The sequence below is a fragment of the Bombyx mandarina genome, chromosome 17, assembly GCF_030267445.1.
Source record: "Bombyx mandarina strain Sakado chromosome 17, ASM3026744v2".
Lineage (NCBI taxonomy): Eukaryota > Metazoa > Arthropoda > Insecta > Lepidoptera > Bombycidae > Bombyx > Bombyx mandarina.
Window position 1 is genome coordinate 16,479,735 of NC_143223.1, and position 23,825 is coordinate 16,503,559.

The window sequence follows — 23,825 nt, forward strand, 5'->3', positions numbered from 1 at the left end:
TACAAAAAAAAAGCCCAAAACATGTTGATGCAGTACGTGCAAATGGAAAGTGAAATAGCACAGTGAAAACGTTCTTTAAATACGATGACCTGAAAACATTCAACTAAGTATTTTAATTAATTTAAAATCTAATGAATACGATGGCAGACGACACGACAGGGAGGTGTACTTTGAGGAATCTCAGAGTTACTCGTGAGCGCTTGGATATGATACTATTCCACATAATGACCTGCTCGGACCGTTTGCAATACAACATTATGCCATACTAATTTTATGAAGGGGTAAAAAAGACAGGTTTTTAATTAAATTGGATAAAGTTAGAAAAAAAAATTATAGATTGAAAATGCCTAATAAATAAGTGAGAATGTAAAAATGCCTTGGAGTCTTCGCTCACAGCACCAGAAGCCCAACCGCGTATTACGACCGCGGCCAGCACGCGCGACAAATCTACAAGTGTGATGAACAATTGTTTTCTCGTCAAACATATTTAAAGATTTTTTTCTATAAAAACAGAAATCAGAATTAATTTAAGAAAATAAATAATTGAACAAAACAGACCATACAATTCAGCGTTAACAAAAACAAAACGTGTTAAATTAGGAATAAGAAGAAAAAAATCTACTAAAATGCAAATTTCAAAAGTACCGACAGAAAAACAACCAGTTTGCCTTACCCTCTCATTTACACCATGAACCTGTTACACTAACGCACTACTTGTAGCCCTCATACTTCAAATCTATTTCAATTTAAAATACTAATTGAGTACAAAAGAACGATATAAATTGTTAGCGATTTAAAAAATCACGTCTCTTCAGCTATGTGAGGGTTTGTTTTCCTGTCCCTTACCGAGACATAAAATAAGAATCTAAGTGGGGGTAAGTTCTGAGAGGCGGCGGGCAAGCGGTCGCAGTCAAACAAGGGCATGCAGGATCTATCCGTACAACGGTATATTACCCGCGCCAGGACATCGGCTCCTAGTGCACGACGTCCGAGTAAACAGTCACGTGTCGAACCTTATATCTTACACCTTAAAGTTCAAACTTCGATTGCACTTTATATAAATGTGATCACACTACATTATCACTATCATTCTACTCTATTCTACTTACTAATTATGTATTACCATTACTAATGACGCGAATTATTGAAAAATGTAAAAGAAAAGAAAGTGAAGTGAGAAGTGATTCACTTGTATAGTACATGTACAGGCAGGCTATCCAACCTGTGAACCCTAACTACATATTAAACTACCCACAAATACGAATAAAGACAAAACATTTTAAAATGTAAAAACAGAGTTTGAATATAATTAAAACTACCTCTACGATTTAATCTCGTGTTTTTTATTGTTATTATATTACCTATTTTAGACATTTAGAACACATTTCAATATTGTGCTATCGTTTATTTTTCTATAAAAAAGATATATACTTTTACGTTTCGTTTCACACAGAACAAACTAACAGTATCCTGAGGTCCGGCAGTTTTATTTGGGATTTCATCTTCATGATAAGAATATTAAGTGTTGATAGGCGCAAACTATCTTCCTTGTTAAGATTAGGATGTTTTATTATTACAATATCCTCACGCATTATACGTGGAATTAACTCGTTTTCTTTAGCAAGTATATATTTACTGGTGGTAAGACCTCTTGTGAGTCCGCGCGGGTAAGTACCACCACCACCCTGCCTATTTCTGCCGTGAAGCAGTAATGCGTTTCGGTTTGAAGGGTGAGGCAGCCGTTGTAACTATACTGAGACCTTAGAACTTATATCTTAAGGTGAGTGGCGCATTTACGTTGTGGATGTCTATGGGCTCCAGTAACCACTTTACACCAGGTGGGCTGTGAGCTCGTCCACCCATCTAAGCAATAAAAATAAAATAAAATAAATTATTTTTGTCGGATCTTAAAAAACCGTTGGCGAGATCAAACCGTAAAATTAGTTTTAATTATGTCCAGGTCTCGCGGAAAGAGCACAAAACACTAGACTTTATGTAGACACGTTATTGTGTAGTTCAATATTAAATCACTAATATGTTCAGTAAAATCCATAATACATTTGTATTTTATAACTGCTACAAATGAAGACACTTGCGGTGGATATGTCATAAAAATCCTTACATAGACGTATCTAAAACAACCAAGGTATTAGTAAATAGTAAAAGTATTCGTAGCTCGACTGGAATATAAATAAATAAATAATAGTTAAAAGCGTATTCTGTTATTTTTTTAAACTATTATTTATTTTCCATTTTTTAGTTCAATTTCAAATTTTTTAATTTATTTTTTTTCAATTTTTTTTTAAATATTTATTTGACATCGGTCCTTAGTAAGTATACCAAATTTCGAGTTAATCCGACGTTTTGAAGGGGGTCAAAATCATGTTCAAAGATTCCGTTACAAACATACATACGTCTGAAACTAATAAAAGCATATTAAAAAGCTTTGAATTATAAAGTAAATTTCGTCTTTAATCAATGTTCTACACTTCTTCAAGTCGAGCTGCGCCTACAGAGCTATTCCTACATAACGACAGTAGAGCCCAATTACTGGGAGCATTACTTATTTATTACTTACGCTTACATCATTTCAATTCACTGCAGTGCACACAGACATACAACAACCAATCCAAACCGAGTATTATTACATTTTATTACGAATATTATTACGAGTATTATTATAATTTACAGCACGCAATGTACAACGTTACCGAATATTGATTGGCGCCAGTGCGGTTTGGAAGTGTGGGATATTTAGGCTAATTGAATTTTGAATTTTGTATTCATACAAAAAACGTTGTTACATTGGCAATGTTAATACAGCCCACGTGAACAATTAGCCATTCAATCAGAAAGTATTCAATCCTGATATTCGGCGAATTCGATTTTGAATCAAAACTATGAGCACATATTCAAACCGCACAGTCGAGTTGAAGCCATTGATGTTGCTTAAGTATAATTAAACTTACAATGAAACATTCAGTAATCAATTATCCATTACACTTAAGCGTCACAATCACAACACCGAAGTACAAAAACATTAATCAATTGGCGACAATTCTGAAAAATGTTTCACAATAAATTGCCGACGGATAAAATATTTATATAATCATATAAAGCTTGTTTACTATTCTAGTATTAATAAGTCATACAAAGTTCATATCAAAATGATTTGAATAGTTCAAAATACAGTGTATATATGTGTATATGTCCTAGACTCTACATTGAGGGTAACAATGATGTTTTGTACAAGCGTTGGGTTTAGTATACAGCGGCGAACGGGTTCGGCCTTTTTTTTTCGTTCATTATTTAGTGTCAGTGGACTCTTTGAGACTTTTTGAAGATTTCTTTTTTAATGGTGAGGTGAACGTTTGAACCTGAGCCATTTTAAATATATCGCGAGGCGAACGGCAAGGATAGCTTTAGCAAAATGGACGTTATAATTAGTTTAAAAGCATATTATAAATACGATTGTATATCATACTTGCTGTACAACAAGACTACGAACACGAACAAATAGAATTTATCAAACGTTATTACTGTTACACACTACATTCGGACGAGCGACAACCTCTCACGGGGATGTCACTATGTGTAGAACAATGCAAATAATTGATTGTATCATTCAAATCGATTACATGATTTATTTTGATATTTTTGTTTCAATAAGCAAACATTTAATTCGTTTGACTTTGGAAGACAATTAAAACGATAGTTGATCTACAATAAAATTGGTCAACGACTATTTTTAAACGTTTCAAAAACATTTTACAGTGGAGCCGTGCGCTACCGACGCCGCGGCGCCGCGACGTCGGCTGCACCCTCTCACACAAAGTTAAGATATGAATACCGATATTCACTTCACAAAATAATAAAATCGATCTAAATATCTATACAATAAATTCAACAACATTTAGAACAATTACAAACAAATTATTGTGACTAGATCCGAGCACAGTAATATGATCAAATCGAAAAACAAATTCGATAATAATTTTTTGATCGATCGAAGTGACAAGTTACTCGGACTCGTGTATTCCGGACTCGTTGTCCTCGTCTTTAGCGTCGAGTCGAGTCTTGAGGTCGTCGATGAGTCCGGGGGGCGGGGCCACCAGCTGGCACACGACCTCCTCCCCCGCGAGCAGGAGCTGCGTGCGAGAGTGCGGGGGCGACGGGGGAGGCGAGTGGGGCGGGGGGGCGGAGGGGACGGCTCGGTCCCTCCACTCCGCAATCTTACCCTCGATGTCCAGCGTACTGCGTTTCGACCCACTGCTATTGCCCCTCTCCGTTAATTACATATTATCACATACGACGACCAAGTCTGTCATGTTATCAATCGATGGTCCTTATGTATACCATGGTCACTACGATATTTACATGTTTTAGAATTAATTCGTTATATGTAAACTTTTCGAATTGCAATCTCCAAAAGCTCAACTGATAAGCGCCTAGCTGACCTCGAGCACCGACTTATGTATGATACTTAAAAACCATCGAAATATGTAATAATTATATATTAACACTTTTTACTGTTCCTAGCTATATTCAGAAAAACTTAATCATATTTGATTTTAGATTTAATCTTATTTTATTTTCAATACTAATTTTTAAGATAGAAACCTAACAAATGAACAGTGTCAATTCCTAGACCAACAAAAAAACCAATAATAAAACATAATAGATAACATACAAACTAAAAAGTAAAAGAAATAAAAAAGTAAAGTAAAGAAACAATGAAAACATTACATAGGTACTTGCATGCGGGGAGTATTCCACAACGGCACATTACGATCATGCAAATTTTGTTACATTTCCAATTTAATCAGATGAGCTATTTACATTACAAATTCCACTGCCGCAGAAACCAATAGAGGTCTGTTATCGTGCAGAAGAGCAACACTTAGTTTTGTTATTTAAATAAGGAGTAGTTTATCTGACCACAATCTAGTTACAAAATTACATTTTCTGACCGTACTTGAGGTAGGATATTTCCCTAACATTGGTTTCAAAGTTGACTTAAAAATTTGCAAATACATAATGATTAATGTGGTCCCTGACAGTAGCGTACTCTGCACGGCACACAGCGCCGCTCAGATTGGGATTCATTTTAAAAGGTCAAGTACGGTCTGAAAATGAAATTGTAAGAAAATTTGTGATAAAGGTGAGTGTTCGTGAAAGTAAGTAAAGGTAAGCGCATGCTGGCGGGGAGGAGCGGGTCCTGGAGGCACTTACTTGGCGAGGGGTACGTTATCGCGGTCCGCGTACGCGTCATACAAATATTCGCTGCAACAGACAACATATGCAGTCAGGCCACAGCGGTACCAGTCTGACACCTAGCTAGCACCTAGCGGTCTCGCTCGCACACGTCAACTTGTGTGCGAGCAGAACTAAATACTGTAAAACTAACCTGACACAACCCTATTCGACTAACAGAGATAAATCTATATATAATATATGTACATACATACACTAACTCTATATTTTGTTACTGTATACTATATGTTTTTTTTAATAATTAAACTACTTAAAATACTAAAATATTGTGATGAACTGATGACAAAATAAGTTATAAAGGAAAAGAAAATATTATAATATAATATATGTGTTTATATTTTTGGGATTACTATTTAAAATAAAAATGCAGAAAAAAATCAACAAAGTTTACAAGAAACATACAAATCCCTAGGATAATGAAGATTCGACAGTTCAAAGGACACATGATTGCAGCTTTCATTAAAGCATCAAGACTTCGGCAAGTTCGAGAAGAAATATATTGTATCTAAACATACAGGAGAAATGTATCTAAGAAGAACATTGAAGCTATCTCGATCGTTGACATGGCACGGACTGCGCGGCTAATGACGCTACGTTCGACGAGTCGATTGGTGAGGCAAGCAATGTATCGGGAACAACGCGGGAGCATGCCGACTACCGCCTACTGGTCTGTACATGGCGCAGCGTGCAAGCGTCGCAACGGTCGAAGAGCACACGCCACAGCACACACCGACCGACAAACGTTACCTTTGCTCAGGTTCGATTTGTATTTAAACCTCTCGCGACCGGCATTTACAAACTCAACGGCACAGAAGCGCTTTTATTAAGTTAATCACTCGTAGGCAGTGAACAAAAACGTTAGTAAAGTTCCCGAGTGAGTGAGATCGTGCTCTTCGGACGCGCAACGGACGGCGGGCGCGCGCGCGGCTCGCGTTACCGGTCGAGGCGCAGGGTCATCGCCCCCGGCCGCCGCGCCGCGACGAGCGCATGGGCTCATACTCACTGCAGAAGACACCACACAAATTTTGATGAACCCTGATTTAGGTCGATTTACTTTCTGACGTCTTAACTGAATAATGCTTTCGACTCTGTATTTTGATGGCGATGATGTGAACACAAACCAATATTGAACTAAAAATAAAACAATTTAAAACTAAAGGGCCAATCGAGATTTAGTTAATAATAGTGTTGCGTAGCCGTCAGAGGTTATCGATATGCGGGTGGCGTTAGCTCTTTAACCGTACGCGAGTCGTGTAACTGGTCGCTGTTGTTACACTAGTCATTTGCATAAAAACTATTAGACCGGGATAAGTTTGAAAAGATAAACAGTAATGCCATGAAACGAATGCATCAGCTAATCGAGTATTCAGTAAGCTGTGTTGATAATTGGCATTGATATGTTTACAATATTATCCGTTAGATTATGTTATGTACTCGTAACAATATCCATAGCTTGTTTTGTGTAAATCGATATCTGATTATCGCGGTCTAACGTTAGTAGTGTAATTAAGTCAGTGGGTATCAACAGGAGACTGCAACACTCCAGGACATCAAGGCGTCGATACAACAACCTCACAAAGCACTCTCGATCCGGTCTAAAGCGGTTTTTTAATTCGATAAAAACGGCTAATCTCATACACTAGTTACGGGGAGGAGGGTGCAACAACACAAACTGATAAGACACAACGACAACGTTCATTACAAAATATAAAACGAAAAGAAAATAAGATGTCGATAAATCTTTTCGATAATCGATCCCTAATATCGATTTACGAAATGATTAAAAACAAAATGTGATGAGTGATGACGCGACATGTCCGCGGCCGCGCCCGGCCCGCGCCGGATGCTACTTACAAACTAGGAAATTAGGTAATCTGAAAAATAACTGAAACCGAACTGGGCTAAGAGTTGATCAACTAATATTGAAATATCACCAGAATCAATTATTTTTCTTGGTTTGATAATTCAGAAGATATTTCTTGATAACATTCATTCACTTGATTTTTTTTCTTGGCTTAAAGTCCTCGTTACCAGGCCATAAAATAAAAAATATTTTTTTTTCTAATTGCCAACATTTAAAGCTCCAAGATATCAAGAACTACCTTGCGTACTGCGACGTGCGGCCGTTATTAATTAAAAAGAAGAGATCCGTGGACGTATTGTCTGGTAACTCTTTATTTCGTGAATTCAGGAGACGTTACCGACCCTGGCAGAATTCACATCGACATTCAATAAGCATGTAAAGTTTAATTCAAAATTGGAATAATTAATTAGAATTAAAATTTCATGGTGACAATAGGAGACATGTCACGTCGGGTCGAGTTAGGACTTCAGTTTACGACGGTCCTGTTGTAAGTTACAGAGCTTCTTTTTTAGCGTTCAATTAATTTTTTGTATTGATAGAATTTTATTTTTGAAATTTATATTGAAATATGTGACTGAACGTTAAGCAAATTATTTAGAAGACAATACAAGTTCACGTTCTCATTATTTAGTCGATAAGCTGAAAATGATTGCTTTAGATTAAAAAACGGATTGTACAAGAACAGTTGTGCGCTGGCGGACCGCGCCAGGAGAATTGCAATGTTCTTTACAGCTTATCGACAGCGTAAAGGGCCGCGGTAGAGCGGAGAGTAGCAGCAGAAGTGGTGGACTCACGCCTCGACTAGCGGTCCGGGGTAGGGGTCGGCCTGCAGGTACAGCCCGGCCAGCCGCTGCGCCACCACCAGCACCGGCACCAGCACCAGCAGGCCCCACGCCAGCGACATCCAGTAGCCGTTCTGCGGGGCACAGGCGCGGTGAGGCGGGGGGTCGGGGGCGGGGCGGGGCGGGGCGGGGCGGGGCGGGGCGGGGCGGCACTCACCGCGGGCAGCAGCAGCTTGGTGCAGAGCGCGTCGCGCGTGGCGTTGAATCCGGCGGAGAGCGGACCGCAGCGGCCCACGTGGCGCGCGGCGGCGGCGGACAGGCGCTCGCCGTACGCGCCCACCTCGCGCTCCACCACCGCCGCGAACGCCGCCGTGATCTGCCCCCAACGTGCTCTACTTATTCACGGTTCCTACTGTTCGACCACAGCCCGGAACTTATCCAACCAAAAGTACCGTTGGCTCGTTCCTTCAGTGAATCGCATTAGAACGATGACATAGACAGCAACTACGTTCAACTAATTTCGAACAATGAATACGACAAAAAATGCTACCATAATGCCTAGGTGCTACCACCACGGGACATAAACTTCACTCACGTTCTCCAGCAGCTGCGGCCCCTGGTTGTTGAGGAAGTCCTCTGCCTCGTTGGTCTCGTGGAGGTGGTACAAGATCGCCGCCTTCAGCGACGACTGATTGAACCGCAGCTCGTCGCGGAGTTTTGTCGCCGTCCGCTGAGATAATTCATTTATGAGGCTAAGTTTATGACCCGACAGGAATTAAGTAAGGCAGCATGTGTCGTTTATTATCGCGAGGTCCCCGCTGAAGGTCGAGGGCCGTCGGCACGCTTTGACCATACAATTATACAAAACTATTTACTAATAAAAAATAGGACTATAATATTTCTGTTACATGCGGTTTTATAACAGAATTTAAGATATGACACCATTTTTGTTTATGAGGTATGAAGTACATAATCATTTTGGGAGTCTGGAGGTGAAGAGTTTAAAGAAATAAAATGAGTTATTTTCTATATAAGAATTAGAGAGGTAGAGGGTGTGTGCGGCGTGAGGGTGTTCGTACGTTGAGCTGGAGCGTGTAGTTGCGCATGGGCAGCAGCAGGTCGGCGTGCAGCTGCGCCAGCGCGGCGGCGGCGCGGCGCAGGTCCGCCCCCTCCCGCGACCCCGCCAGCCCCCGCGCGCCCGCCGCGCTCGTCAGCCGCTCGCCCAGCTCCTCCAGCGACAGCGTCGTCAGGTTGCTCTCCAGCTGGGGACCACGTCCGACCCTTCATTCTTAAAGGGCACAATACTGTTCAACTTCATGGCAATAATATACAGCATTCACATTCACAATAATTATAAAACGAATAAAATAAATAAGTAACGAAAAACGTTTAAATAAAAATAAAATATATACATTTATTTAATCAAATTACGAGTCAGCTCTGACGCGCGACCGGAGTATAGTCTGTGAGCGCCCGGGTACTCACGGCATCCAGGATCTTGTCGAAGTCGAAGTCCGAGAGCTGCGTGTTGGCCAGCTCGGTCAGCTTGAGCTTGGCGGGGTCCCGCAGCAGCGTGACGCGGCCGCGCGCCGCCTCCTGCGGGTAGCGGGCGCGCAGGGACCGCACGCGCGCCCCCACGGCGGCCCCCAGCGCGCGCCGCAGCTCCTCCACGTCGTACACGCGCCGCAGCTGCAGCGTCTGCGGAGGTCGAGGCTCTAGCAACGGTCTCTACACGAGCGGGGCGGGGCGGGACGGGGCGGGGCGGGGCGGGGCGGGGCGGGGCGGGGCGGGCGGGCGCACCTCGTATATGGTGTGGTTCAAGTGGCACTGCAGCAGCACGGACGTCATGTTGAAGTTGGGGTCCTGGCGCTCGTTGAACAGCATCTTCTCCAGGTCGACGAACTTCTCCAGGTCCTCGAACAGACGGTTACCGCGGGGCTCTCTGCCGATCGAGACATCAAACATCAACATATTATTGTTAGAGATTAACAGCGCTACAGCCAGCCCCGAGACCAATGAATTCGAGAATTGGAGCGTACTGCCGGATTACTAGTCGCCCCTCTTAGCTGGAACTGCTGTGCTCATTCGCAATGCATCCTCAGAGATCACTATTTCCACGCACCATCTGTTTCTGGAAAGCATGGTCTTCAGATCAGGTTTAAAAATTCTTAATAGAAGCAGCGGCCGATGTCTAGTAGCGGCGGTACTACCGTTATTGAGGGGGCGTCCGCTCATCTGTCTTGAAATATGTAGTTTATTTGTAGAGGTGAGCAGTGAGCACAGCATAGCACAGCACACTCACGTGAGCGGGTCGCAAACGAAGCGCTGCGCGGCGAGCCCCGCGGCGAAGTGCACCAGCAGCACCAGCGCCACCGCGCCGCCCGCCGCCAGCGTCGCGCCCACGCCGCTGCAACCGACCCGCCGTTACTGCACCAGTTGCACGTGTGTGGGATATAGCACATGAAGCGAAACGAGATAACAGTAAAATGGTGCAAATGTACAGACTTCAATGGGCAATTTGTGAGGATCTCAGGGGCCACCACGTGTTGCGACCTAGAGAAAACCTTTGGTTTCGCAAAGTGGACAGTTCAGAGAGAGCGCGCGGTACCAGAGCAGACAGCGCGCGCCGGCGCCCTTGTTGCAGCAGTCCGCGGCGCCGTACGCGTCGGGGCGCTTGCCGCACACGCCGCACACCAGCCCCCACACCAGCAGCAACGTTATCTGCCGCGACACCAGCCGTCGGTTAGGATTTGTGTCCTCTTTAACATATACTTTAAATTTCCAAGTATTCTTTTTATAATAAACTAGCAGACCCGGCCACACGTTGCTGTGGCTAAGGTTTTTGTTTCTAAATAATATGCGGCCGGCTGTGCTAATATTGACAAATTGTAAGAACAATTGGATTTCACTGTATTGCGTTTACTACGAAATAAATTTCACTTATACTTTAGCCTCAGCCACACGTGGTGTTTATGCCATCAAATTGTAGCTTATATGAATCGTTGGTATTTGTAACACGGCGCCATCTATGACATATTAATATCAGACAGTATTACAATTGTCTGTAAAAACTGATTTAAAGCGCCATCTGTTTTAGACTTATGAAACTTACAATTAATAACAAAGATCAACATAAGAAATCATTTTATTGTTAATTAATAAATATTGCGACCATTAATCGAAATAAAAACCATCCTATCTTTCAAGTTGAATCAAACTGCACGCGGTGTGCAAATTTAATTTAAAATCGGTGAAGTAGTTTAGTAGTCCATCGCGGACAAACAACGTGACACGTGATTTATATATATTAAGATTTTAATAATTAAAAATATGAACTAATTTAATAAACACAGAGGATGAGTAGATGCGTGCTGGGACTGACCGCCAGGAGCGCGAGCGCGGCCGCCAGCCCGGCGTGGCGGCGGTAGGGCCCGTAGCGCGCGTGCAGGCGCCGCAGCGCGTCCGCCGCGCCGCCGCCCTCGCTCGCCAGCCGCGCGCTCGCGTTGCCGGCCAGCTGCGTGATCTGCTCCGCGATGCCCTCCAGCTTGCGACCTGCCGCCGACACCACCATCACTGAAGGACACTCCGCACGTAGGCAAAGGGGGGAGGGGGGCGAGGCGACACGTACCGGTCTCCTCGATGGCGTTCTGCACGTCGGGTATGTGGGTGTCGATGGAGCGCCGGATCCCGTACTGTATGTCCCTGAACACTTGCTGACCGGCGGCCACCTCCTCCTGGATGTGTCCCTCGAGGAGCACGGAGACGCTGCTGAGTAGCGGAGACACGTCCGGCATCTGCGGTGTCATCGATAACAGTCAAACTACTCAGCGGCCGTCAGTCAAACTTAGGATGATGCAGTTTAGATTTTAAATTCGTCAGAAAAAACCGGAGTGAAGTATTTAAAAAACATATTCGGGTAAGTGCGCGAGGGGCGCGTACATCGCACCGCCGGGGTCACGGAACCGTGCCTACAGGTCCCCGTGGTCTCGTTGTTACAGAGTCACAGTCCCGGTCGAGTGTACCCGTGCGACAGACAATAACACAGGGAACAGTCACAGTTAAGGCCGATGTGCTGCGTTTTACCTTGTTTTAACCAAACAACAAGCCAACAATTTTCGTAATATTCATGAGCTCATATAATCTACGCCTCACTAGATCAATGACTGTGTTCATACTCACCGTGGGATAATACTTGTCGAGCATCTACATCCCGGACAGCGTGCAATCATCACAACAAGGAATTAAAAAGAGTCCCCTGACGAGCGCGTAGTTCATATCGACTGAGTTAAAAGCGTTTCTAATTTTATCGACAGATTGAATTTTGGAAGATGCTTTAACTAACAAAGATTTCTATTAAAGTTTTACACAAACAAGACGATTTCAAATGGAATATATAAGTGAGTGTAAGTATGCGGGTAGCTCCGTGCACACGGACACACGTACAACTCACCTGACTGTAGTGTATCTCCGTGTCCAGCTGGCCCAGCTTGTACTTGTTCTGCAGAGCCTTGCAGTTGGGCTGGTCGCAGCGCGCCAGGGTCTGGAGCAGCTGGTTCTTCACCTTGCGGAGACCTGGGCGGGGTGGTAGCGACTACACGTTAGTATTCGTTGTGTTGTGTGACCGCGCTTCCACAGCGGTTCAATGAAGGCGTTCGAGCTTAACTTTGCACAATAATATGGCTCCTACGATATAACTGTACAAGTTGCTACTTATTTTGTATTTACTTGCATATTTTTAGTATTTATTTGTATTTAATCATATGTACCCACCAGGTGGGCTGTGAGCTCGTCCACCCATCTAAGCAATAAATAAAAAAATAAAAAAGTAAGTCTATCTTACATTGTATTTATTTTACAGGTTGCCTGGTTGCCAGGTTGCCTGGAAGATACTGCTTTCGGCGACAAGGCCGTCAATTTATGTCACTGACTATTATTTGTTTTATATGCTTACATGTGGTGTTAAATAAAGAGTTATATCATTATTATTATATTTCAAGATCGTGCTAATCTTAAAGTCGCCGCAACGTTTACCTTAATTCTTATACATTGTATGTTATGATAATCATAACATTTTCGTTATAACAGATTAAAATCGACATTCATTGAACGTTATAATGAGCTCCCCTCGACGCTGTTTACCGAGCGCTATGGCATGTTCTTCTTTAAAAGAGGCTTGTGGAGAGTATTAGGCGGTAGGTAGCGGCTTGGCTCTGCCCCTGGCATTGCTGAAGTCCATGGGCGAAGGTAACAACTCACCATCAGGTGGGCCGTATGCTCGTCTGCCTACAAGGGCAATAAAAAAAAACAATGTTTTGATATCCCCCAATAAAGAGTGAGTGTATGGATGCGTACCTGCGTTGAGCGCGTCGGCGTGGTGTCGCAGCGCGTCGGTGAGCGCGTGCACGGCGCGCAGGTCGGCGCGCACGTCGTCCAGCCGCGCCACCATGCGGCTGAGCGCGCTCACCGACGCCGCGTGCGAGAACTCGCCCAGCTTCAGCGCCACCGTCATGCCGCTCGCTGCGACACAAACGGACGGGTTTTTGTTTATTCCTTAGATGGGTAGATGGGTAGACGAGATCACAGACAAACTGGTGTTAAGTGGTTACTGGAGCCCATAGACATTTATAACGTAAATGCGCCACCCACCTTAAGTTCTAAGGTCTCAAGTAATGGCTGCCCCACCTTTCAAACCAAAACGCATTACTGCTTCACGACAGAAATAGGCAGGGTGATGGTGCCTAGCCGTACGGACTCTGAAGAGGTCCCACCACCAGTAAGCCCGTCAACATACATTCACGTTTACTGTATGAGAACTGCCCCGTCGCATAACTGCAGAGGCACACCTACCCGTGCACGCTTACAATACGTTTTACAATCTATAAGATTCCATTTTCATTGATGCATTGAAATAACAAACACAAACTATGATTAAATATTTGTTTCACTAAAATTAAATACGTGAGCTTTAAAGCACAAAATACGCTCTTAGATATATATAAGACTAGCGGCCCGCTCCGGCTCCGCTCGGGTCTTTAACAAAAATGTCAACGATACTGACGTTGTTTTTTTCTTTAAAATAAAAGAACACTTATTGTGGCATAACTATAATAACTAGAGGTCCCGGAGTATTCGAAATTCGGCTATAGTTAATTGGAATTGTAAGATTGTACACTATTATGATTGTATTTTATACTTCTATAATCACAAATTTCGCGAAGGCTACACTATAAAAAATATTAACAAAGACAAACAATATATAATCTGTTCTCAATTTGACAACAGACGTCAAGAACAAAAGTTTGACAATAAATAGTATGCATGCGTGTGTGCGTCAAATACATGGTATGTAGTGTGTGTAATGTTTTATTTATTTATTTAATGTTTCTTTTATGCATTATTTTAAAAATATATTAGCATTGTGCACTTCTTCTCTATATTCCCTATATGAGGGAAAATTTCATACTCCTCCGTCCGCGCAATTTTCGTAAAAAGGGATACAAAGTTTTTGCTTCACGTAATAATATATAGATTAGACGTATGATGTCGCGACAATTTTTGTACATATTAATGTGCTCTACAAAGTCGTAGTACATTATTTTATTCTATCATCAATAGTTTTCGCAGGCACGCGATGTAAAGAATATTTTTGGTAATTTTATACACCTTAGATTACATTATTAGAGTTTTAGTAAGGATCCCTAATTTTTTTTCAAAAAACATTATAGCCTATGTCACTCGGGAATAGTGTAGCTTCGAAACAGTGAAAGAATTTTTCAAATCGGTTCAGTAGTTTCGGAGCCTATTTAATACAAACAAACAAACAAATCTCTCCTCTTTATAATATTAGTATAGATATACGATTTTAAAATATATGACAATCGGTGACATACTGCGGAGCACCGCGTTCAGAGCGTCCTTGAGCTCCTTGTAGTTGACGACGAGCAGCCAGCGGGCGTGCGCCTGCGTCGCGTTGAGGAACTCCTGGGCGTCCCGGATGCCGTCCCGCAGCGAGTCCGGAGCGTCCGCCATCCCGTCCTCCACTTGAGAATCGGTCGCGAAGGCGCAGACCACTCCGAACCTGATAAATCAAGGTTGCTTTTGTATTATAGGAACCAACTCTGTTAAAACGATTCTGCAAAGCACGGCTCTTGCTAGGATTCGTGTTAGCATCGTCGTCAGGTTTGAGCCCCATGAGCTCACCTACTAGTTAAGGTTCCGCTGGAATAGCCTCTCAAGGCTCTCAGCTAGGTAGGAAAAACAAAAAATACCTGTTAAATGATTTACGACTGTGACCGTGATATTGACATAGAAGATCACTTCCTCTTAGAGTAGCAGTACAGTGCTCTAGTCCTCCAATCGAAGGCATGTACCGAACTTAAAACACCATCCAATATTAGACGGCTTATCATAAAAATGGATCCATTCATCGAAGAGTCGTGCCTAGAACTATAGTTTTCAATGTATTATTTTTCGGTCATAGAAGTGGAAACACAGTTATTTACATGAACATGTTTCCCGCTGTGATTCGCATTTTGAGATCTCAAACGAAATATGATGTAAGTATCCTGAAGAAATACATACAGACTTCGCTGCCATAGCTGGAGTTGTCTGTTGCAATCCTACTGGTATGGCTAATATTCTTCACGTTAAAAATATGAGTATGAATTTGAAAATTACCCTAATTTTTTAGTAAGCTTATTCACCACATTTGAAATTCGATAAAAAAAAAACAAATTGACCTGCGAGAGAACGAGATAGATAGTAATTCGGTTTGAAGGTTTCCGTTACACTGCGTGTTAACTGCACGTGTTTTTTATGTACAATAGCTTCGATGAAAACTTACAAGAATAATGTGAGCAATCCTATGAGGAGTATGGCAAGGATGCCTTTGAGACAGGCGTCATATTTGCGGTCGAAGGGTCTCCGGCGTCGTCCCACGCGGCACCAGTAGCAGCAGCACCAGAATAAACTGAAATAAATAATACGGTTTCTTAAGCTCTATTCAACATAAAACACTTCTCCAATACAAGTGAGAAGCCGTTTGCAACAAATAAGATCTATATACTATATCTATATATAGACTATTCTCTTCTAACTTTATCCTGTACCCATAGAACAGTACCGTGATTTTTTTTATTGGTTAGATGGGTGGACGAGCTTACAGGCCACCTGATGTTAAGTGATTACTGGAACACATAGACATGTACAACGTAAATGCGCCACCCACCTTGAGATATAAGTTCTCAGGTCTCAGTATAGTTACAACGGCTGTAATATAGTTATACAAGATAGTCTACTTACTAGTCTAGTCACTAGGACAAGCAATTACAGTGAGCTTCTTTTTAATTTGAAGTCGTTAGTTTATATTTAGAGACAGATTTAAAATTCAGATGTCCGTTTGTAAATGTCTATTTGAAAGAAAACAAGCACCCGATTAATTGACTATTTAGAATCACAATTTAAATAAAGTTAAAACAAATGGTAAGTATATATACGTACCCGGCTAGTGGCAGAGCAGCAATCACCAGTGCCGTGACTACCACGATGGCGGTGGGCCCGGCGTAATGCGCTAACAGCACCTTCCAATTGTCTCGCGGTGACGCGATGTCCAAGTGACCGTCGGACACGGACACTATTCCTGGAACATACGATAATATCATTACATACTAGCTTTCTACATGCCGCTTCCGTGGACTGCACTTTATACAACATTGTGGAGACTCGTGCTCAGCACATGATAAAAACGCCTATATTCTACCAAAAAGGATCAAACTATTTCTGCGTCGAATTTCGTCCAAATCCGTTCGGTGTTTTGTGCATGAAAACGTAACGAACGGACAGACAGAGTCAGTTTCCTATTAATAATAATAATAATAGGGGTTAAAGTATGAAATTTCCGTTTTATTGTAATAGGTACTTCGAATGGACATAGAACCTTCACGGTTTGAGATTTTTGAGTGATTTTTTTTTTCAAATTGTACCTTTTTTTTTTTTTCCTACCTAAGCTGATAGCCTTGAGAGGCTATGTCAGCGTAACCCTAACTTTAGTAGGTGAGCTCACGGGGCTCAACCTGACGATGTTGCTAACACGAACCCTAGCAAGAGCCGTGATTCGCAGAATCTACCACCGGATCGGAAACGCGACCCACTGAGAAGATCCGGCGAGAAACTCAGTGGGCTGTGTCTGAGAGTTAGTTTACTCGTCGAGCCCTTCGTCGCAAGCGACGGGTTCGACGAGAACGGTGACCGGTGCTTGAATTACCTAGAAGCACCGTTAGTGGATCGGGAGGATCCGAGATGACGTGTTTTGGGCGACGTCGACTGCTTTCCATTCTGTCCGCAGGATCGGGAATGAAATTGTACCTATGACCTCATATTCTTTTCAAAAATGTGCAACATCGATTATCGACTTTCAGTTGTTTTTTTTTTTTTTTTATTCAGCTTAGACAAGAAAGATGGAGACTTCGAAAATTTCATACTTTAACCCCTAATATTTATAATGTACTTCTCTTCATTCTACTCTTACATCTAAGGACTTAACAGCGGATTAAAAAACGTAAATGCAAAATGCGGAAAAACGAATGAAAAACCATTCCGGTAACAACTGTTTTTTTTTACAGATAAACTGGGTTCTACTATTTTATTATATGTATAGCTAATAGCTGTCCGAGCCCCTCCGAAGGAGACCTATCCACTCAAGAGCAGCTGCTTCGCGAATGAATCTACTACCGGATCGGAATCGCGACCCGCTGAGAAGATCCGGTGAGAAACTCAGTGGGCTGATGCATGGGTTAGGGAAGAGCTATAGTTCTATGTACATATATACATCAAATAAGTGCGCTTGAAATTTGTAAATCATTGTTGTCTCAAATTCACTGGTTCATTTTTCATTTCATTTCAAAATTTACTGCTGCTCTGATCGCCGAACTAGTAGTAATAATAATAATACGAATTGCATTAACAGCATCGATACCTAATTGAGAGACACTGGCAAATTTAAAACCGTATAGCCCAATCTCGAACCGACGCCGCGACGACCGCGCGCCTATATCACTAGTGCTTGGATAACGACCGCATATGAATTCTGTGAATACTGTTCTCCAGTTAACACATGTTCTACACGAGTCACTATGTAAATCAACATCTTAAATTGATGTCCATCATTCGATACAACGATCTATCAAAATTACGAATTTAGACTTTATTTTTCGAATACCAAAGACCAATATCGCTTGTTACTTCTGTGTTCCGAGTGTCATCGTAAAACACATGGCAGGCAGAAATGTAGCCTTTATTTTTAAGCAGTTAAATACTGAAATAGCGTGTAGCATTTAAGTTGTTCAGTGACCCGTTAGTTAAACCAATTTATCTTGTGACGACGCAGAGTCGTCCCAGTTTCAATCATGAATATTATTTAAATTGATAGCGCGTTGAGAAAGTTACAAATACAAGTTGAACATGGTGCAATTAAATATAACGGTCGCTAAACATCATCTCGTGCACGCAGTGATCGGAGCCAATCTCATGAAATTCACGTAGTAGAATTCATCTAAAACGTAATTGCATTAAAATTTAGGCGCGCAGTGGTGGCCAATCAATCACCATTCTGTCTACTTAAAACACGACATCCGTAATAATATGCACATAGATCTAGGTCCACACAAATATTAATTTAAAATGTTACAAAAGTAAGGTGTTATTTGAGATGTAATGTGAAACTTATCAATAAAACTAATTTAATTTTGCTTATTAATTAAGATAGCAGGGCAATGCAACAATTTCTGCAATGAAGCTTTCTTTCCGTATTTAAGATACTGCTTCGAAGTTTCGTCAACTCACATAATGGCTCGTTGGTCTAGGGGTATGATTTTCGCTTAGGGTGCGAGAGGTCCCGGGTTCAAATCCCGGACGAGCCCAATTTTTTTTTTCTTATAAATCATCAGACATTATTACCGATTGTATTTAAGCACTCAATTTTTAGTAAAAGCCTTTAAAAGCATCTTCGTAAAAATACGACTTCGCTACGCAAGCTTGAGATGAGAATACCGACTTATGTACCGCTGAGCAAGCGCGCCTCACTCGTCGCTAAGAACATATAATACTTATTATTTCCTTGTTGTATTCTCATGTGCTATTTTAGCGTTATATATCTTTTTGTTAAAAAAATCTCAAGGCAGCATAGTGATCGTGACCTGACTCCGGTGGCCGAGACAGCCATAAGCAAACTCTAAGGTCATCGCTCTTCCTATCATTATATTTCAAACAATAGAATTATGTGTACCTATTTAGAATCGGTACCAACTAATTTTCGTGGAACACTCGTAAACGTTGTCATTGTAAGATTTCATATTCTGCAACAGTAGAGATTATTTGTTGGGCTTCATTATTATGTTTAGGAAAATTATGTCTAGCTGAGTGTGTTATTGTTGTAGTCCGAGGGTACCCCGCCGTCTGCGCCCCGCCGTATACGGCAGTCCTCATCTTGCTCTCAATTATCTTACTATACTCCACTAGCTGAGTAATGTAGGTAAAATTAATTGTTTTAGTTTAATTAATTTAGATGAGGCAACGGAACCCGCTAAATGCGACATATTCACATCGCTGCATCAAACACGAGTACTGTTAGTTTCGATTGGCACCTATGACATAGGCATTGATTTTGCCAATGTCACAGTGTAAGCAAAAATGACAGGTGCTTAGAGAAAATAATAATGTAAATACAAATAATTTTGATCAGTTTTTTCATATGCGAATAGATTTTATGAACAGCACAAACAAATATGTTAGAATATATAAACTGCTTTAAAGATAAATATTATCAATTGATAAAAATGTCCATAAAATATTTACATGTTTAGAATATACTGAACTTAATAGAGAATGTATATTAGTAGACCGGGCGATGTCTTTTGGAAGGATGTCATAAATAGGAGACACTATATTGGGACAGTCGAAGAAAATGTGCTCCGGGGTACCGTCATCTAATCCACACTCACAAAGAGAATGTCTCGGACTCAAGTAGTTTCGCGTTTATTTCACATGAATGAACTATAACGAAAATAATGCAATTTTCAGCTCACTTCGCAAGTTAATAAATGAAAGGAACACTAAGACAGTGAGTGAGTCAGCAGCGCACACACTACAGGTGCGTTACCGTGTCGCACGTAATCGCACGTACACGCGTAGGTACGTGATGTAAGCGTTGTTACCGCGGTCACTGGACCGAACAACGCACGGCCAAGGTTCGTCGTTGTGTCGATTTTGATGAACAAAGGAACTCGTACTTTATTTCACTGTTTATTTGGATGACCTTAAGTTTATTTACATTTTGGCAGAAGCGAGCAAACGACATCAAGAGCCACCTTGTATTAAGTTACCACAGAACGTAGACAACATAACACCGCTAACCTATAGACGTGTGTAGAAGTCTGCTTCGCGCCTGTCATGTATAGACTTGACCGCGGTACCCACCCGTGCGGGCTCACACCCTACCGGTAATTCAGCACTCTTTTTGATGTACTTTACTGAATGTGAACGATAATGAGTTCCATAAACATAATACGTAGATTGCGTATTCATGAAATACATAACATCACAGAGTGATCGTCATAATAAAGTGTGTGGCTAAATGTAAATAAACTTGTCTTCTGTCTGTGTTCAGATAATTATCAGCTTCTCTGTCTCAGAAACAATTCCGTCATACCCCGCTTATTATTATCGTATGTTACAGAATAATGAAATCGCCTTAAACCGAATTGAAAATTACAATACAGCGTGTTGCAAATACGAGTTGCGTTTATTAGGTCAATTATATGCAAACTACTATGTACATCAACGTATTGTGCATATTTTCAGTGTGGAGTAATGAAATATTGACAGGTCAGTGTGGCTTAGTAGTAAAGGCGGATCGTGGCATGTAACTACTCATCGATCTTAGACCGATATTTTAACATATGTCTCATACACGATGTCTTCAGACTTGAAGTAGCAGTAAAGCCTGATAAAATTGTTCTTGAGACTCAATAGTATTGTGTGACGGCGGTCCCGCCCTTCGAACCGGAACGCATTACTTTTATTATACGATGTTGTTCGTCGTCGTGGAAGACATTCATGACCACGATTAGGTGCGTATTTCTTATGAAAAACTTGTAACGGCCTGGGGGATTGGAACACTGGCACGGGCGCATCACCCGATGCTAATTGACCGAGCATGTTATCCTTTAGGTCACGACGCGACGACTTAAAACATCTTAAAAAGTACATTTTGGTTGCAGAAGGATCAACGCTTTTTGATACAATCGAGTTGACTTTATGATTTTTATCCACTGTGGCAATCGATTAATACCACAGCTTACATTGCTTTACTTTATTTAAACTTTTGTCACGTTATACTCTAGCTTCCGTCCTCATAGCCAGATAAGATTTAAACCAATTTTTAAGTTGGATTTTAAGCCTACAAAGCTGCCTTAAAGCGCTTCGTTAAAATCCAGTGTTTGTTAGGGTCGGTTTGCTTAGGTGTTAAAACCACAATAACTTTTGTGTAAATAAATAACTTCAAAGTAAATGCACATCTGTTACCATCCGGGCCCCTTTCTTTAACCATGGCCCTGACGATTACAATATGTACGTGATGTTCACATTGATGCATTTTCCATTAATAAAACCAGTCATCGTCAAATCGTAAACCTTAATTATAACTATCAAATGCAACATACGCTTTTTGTACGTTCTCTTTCGAACTTATGCAAACCAAAATCCAACCATCATCAACATTGTCAACGTAAAAAGTGATCACAATAATATCAAAAACGCCACTATAATATACACAACAGGACTAATAATTATATTTACAATAAGGTTACTTTAAAGGTAGAATAGACGTGAATCAAATGTAATTGGGACGTTGGTATTAATGGGCTTCGATAACTGCTTCATAACAGGCTAATCGTAATATTAAACACATAATGTTGTGGCTGCTCGGGAATGGCCAAACTCATTATATTATGATAATTATAATTCTGATATCACAGAACAAGATTTCGGAATTTCCAAAAGTTAGATTACAGTTTTTTTATGAATTTCCTTGATTAAGTCTACTCGACTGAAGTATGCAAAGGTTCAGGGACCATTCAATCTTACTCCGAGGACCCTCAAGACAGGATTGTACGTAACGAAAACCTCTCTACTAAGGGATCCACGACACCCTGACCTTTCGACGACTCTTGGGATCAGCACCTAGGTACTCGAATGTTTGAGAAGTAGGTTATACTCGTAATATTGTGTTACTTATTGTTATTTTTAATGCTCTCGAGAAAATACGACTGGGGCGTCAACGAATGGGGTTACGGGTATGGATATAGGTGATGGCAGAAGCATCGCGTTACCAGAACTCGGAACAAAATCCAGGTTTAAAGCAGTTTGACGTGAAACGCTTCATTTCATTACGATATATTTTATGAAGCTAGATCACCAGATAACGTGATATATCAGACAAAGGGTAATTCGGCGGAGATATGACAGACCACTAATGATTGTGATAGACCAAGGACTAACTATATTAATATAATATGTACGTACTATACTAACGTTATTAATATATTAAGTGCGCAACTAAGTTCTCGCCACTTGTTAATAAATGGCTGAAGCAATTATTGCTGCAAGCATCTGCTCGGCCATGCTTCTACATTTGTCGTCGGTTCGGCCGAATTGTGTATTTGGTGGGACCAGGTCGGCGTTATTTATTATGAGCTGAAGAAACCGAACGAACCCACCACTGACTGGGCAATGGCGTCGAATTCAATACGCTGAAGCCGAGCGAATCCGTTAAATTCTATTTCGAAACGCCCAATGTAATGTCCTACCGCATTATAGTCCCTAGACATTAGACCATCCGATCACTAGTTGTTCCGTTGGGTGGAAAATGGTCTGGCTGAACAACAGTTCCGCTCATATACAGACATTAAAGAATGGTTATATTCGTGGATAATCTCAAAAGACAAGGTATTCGAACTCTGCCAAAAAGATAGATAAATGTACAAAATTTCGACAATAAAACAGCGAGAACTTAGCGGACATTATAACTAAACGTTCATTAACTCGCGTGTTATATCAAACCGTCAAATTTGGTCGATAAAAGCATATGTGTATTGTTTTAATTCCCGGACTATTTAACAGGAAAAACTAATCGAGTTGGTTCCTTTATAAAAAAACTAAATAAATGTAGAATAAACGACGTGTTATATTGGGACAACAAAGAGAGTTCACTGTACCTTCGAGCCAAAATCGTGAAACTGCCTGTTGCTGTAGGCATTGAGAACTCAGGGAGGGGTGTAGGGTGTAGGGTGGCTGTGTCAACAAGGGCTGTCTGACACCACCTAATTCTCAGACATGATATACAATAATATCGACTCTTATATCGAGGGATGTAGAATTATTTGTTTGAAATGTTTTTTTTTGATTTATAAAACTATAAATCAAAATGGCAAGGACTTGATCAAAAAACTTCAAGTGTTTGTGAATAAGTGCCTGCGTCAGATTTTGAAAATCTTTTGGCCTGAGAAGATCACTAACAAAGAGCTGTGTGGAGGATCACTAAGCAGACACCAATAGAGAAGGAGATCCTTACGCGGAAGTGGCATTGGATTGGTCACACTTTGAGAAAGCCCGATACCCACCTATCAAAGAGAGCACTGACCTGGAAAGTGTCTGGTAAAAGGAAGAGAGGCCGCCCCAGAACAACTTGGCGTCGCTCGGTGGAGCAGGAGCTAGGAGTCTTGGGCATGACGTGGGAGGAGCTAGAACAGACTGCCCAAGACCGATATAAATGGAAAATTTTGATTCGAGCCCTACACCCCAGCAGAGGGTAATAGGAAAGCATGATGATGATGATGATAAAACTATAAAAC

The 23,825-nt window shown here is 41.4% G+C and overlaps 1 protein-coding gene and 1 non-coding gene across 11 annotated transcripts in view; one reads left to right on the forward strand and one right to left on the reverse strand.

Annotated features, from left to right (window-relative positions):
• Nucleotides 1–23,825, reverse strand: part of LOC114248067 (prominin-like protein) — a 62,055-nt gene that overhangs the window by 8,737 nt on the left and 29,493 nt on the right. For 2 of the 10 annotated variants that reach the window (XM_089734199.1, XM_089734194.1), the window contains exons 2-18: nucleotides 16,420–16,558; nucleotides 15,764–15,889; nucleotides 14,811–14,998; nucleotides 13,273–13,437; nucleotides 12,371–12,492; nucleotides 12,100–12,123; nucleotides 11,549–11,714; nucleotides 11,303–11,472; nucleotides 10,529–10,641; nucleotides 10,223–10,327; nucleotides 9,721–9,862; nucleotides 9,406–9,618; nucleotides 9,000–9,182; nucleotides 8,516–8,650; nucleotides 8,138–8,296; nucleotides 7,933–8,054; nucleotides 5,233–5,283 (exon numbers count right to left, since the gene is read on the reverse strand). In XM_089734199.1, the coding sequence (XP_089590325.1) occupies nucleotides 5,233–5,283; nucleotides 7,933–8,054; nucleotides 8,138–8,296; nucleotides 8,516–8,650; nucleotides 9,000–9,182; nucleotides 9,406–9,618; nucleotides 9,721–9,862; nucleotides 10,223–10,327; nucleotides 10,529–10,641; nucleotides 11,303–11,472; nucleotides 11,549–11,714; nucleotides 12,100–12,123; nucleotides 12,371–12,492; nucleotides 13,273–13,437; nucleotides 14,811–14,998; nucleotides 15,764–15,889; nucleotides 16,420–16,558 (2,323 nt within the window). Of the gene's footprint in view, nucleotides 1–963; nucleotides 4,273–5,232; nucleotides 5,284–6,211; nucleotides 6,277–7,932; nucleotides 8,055–8,137; nucleotides 8,297–8,515; nucleotides 8,651–8,999; nucleotides 9,183–9,405; nucleotides 9,619–9,720; nucleotides 9,863–10,222; nucleotides 10,328–10,528; nucleotides 10,642–11,302; nucleotides 11,473–11,548; nucleotides 11,715–12,099; nucleotides 12,124–12,370; nucleotides 12,493–13,272; nucleotides 13,438–14,810; nucleotides 14,999–15,763; nucleotides 15,890–16,419; nucleotides 16,559–23,825 lie in introns of those variants that run through there. The other 8 variants (XM_089734198.1, XM_089734197.1, XM_089734203.1 and 5 more) reach the window with 8 other exon arrangements.
• TRNAP-AGG (transfer RNA proline (anticodon AGG)) lies at nucleotides 18,765–18,836 on the forward strand. Its single transcript has one exon. It is a non-coding gene; the product is annotated as a tRNA-Pro (tRNA).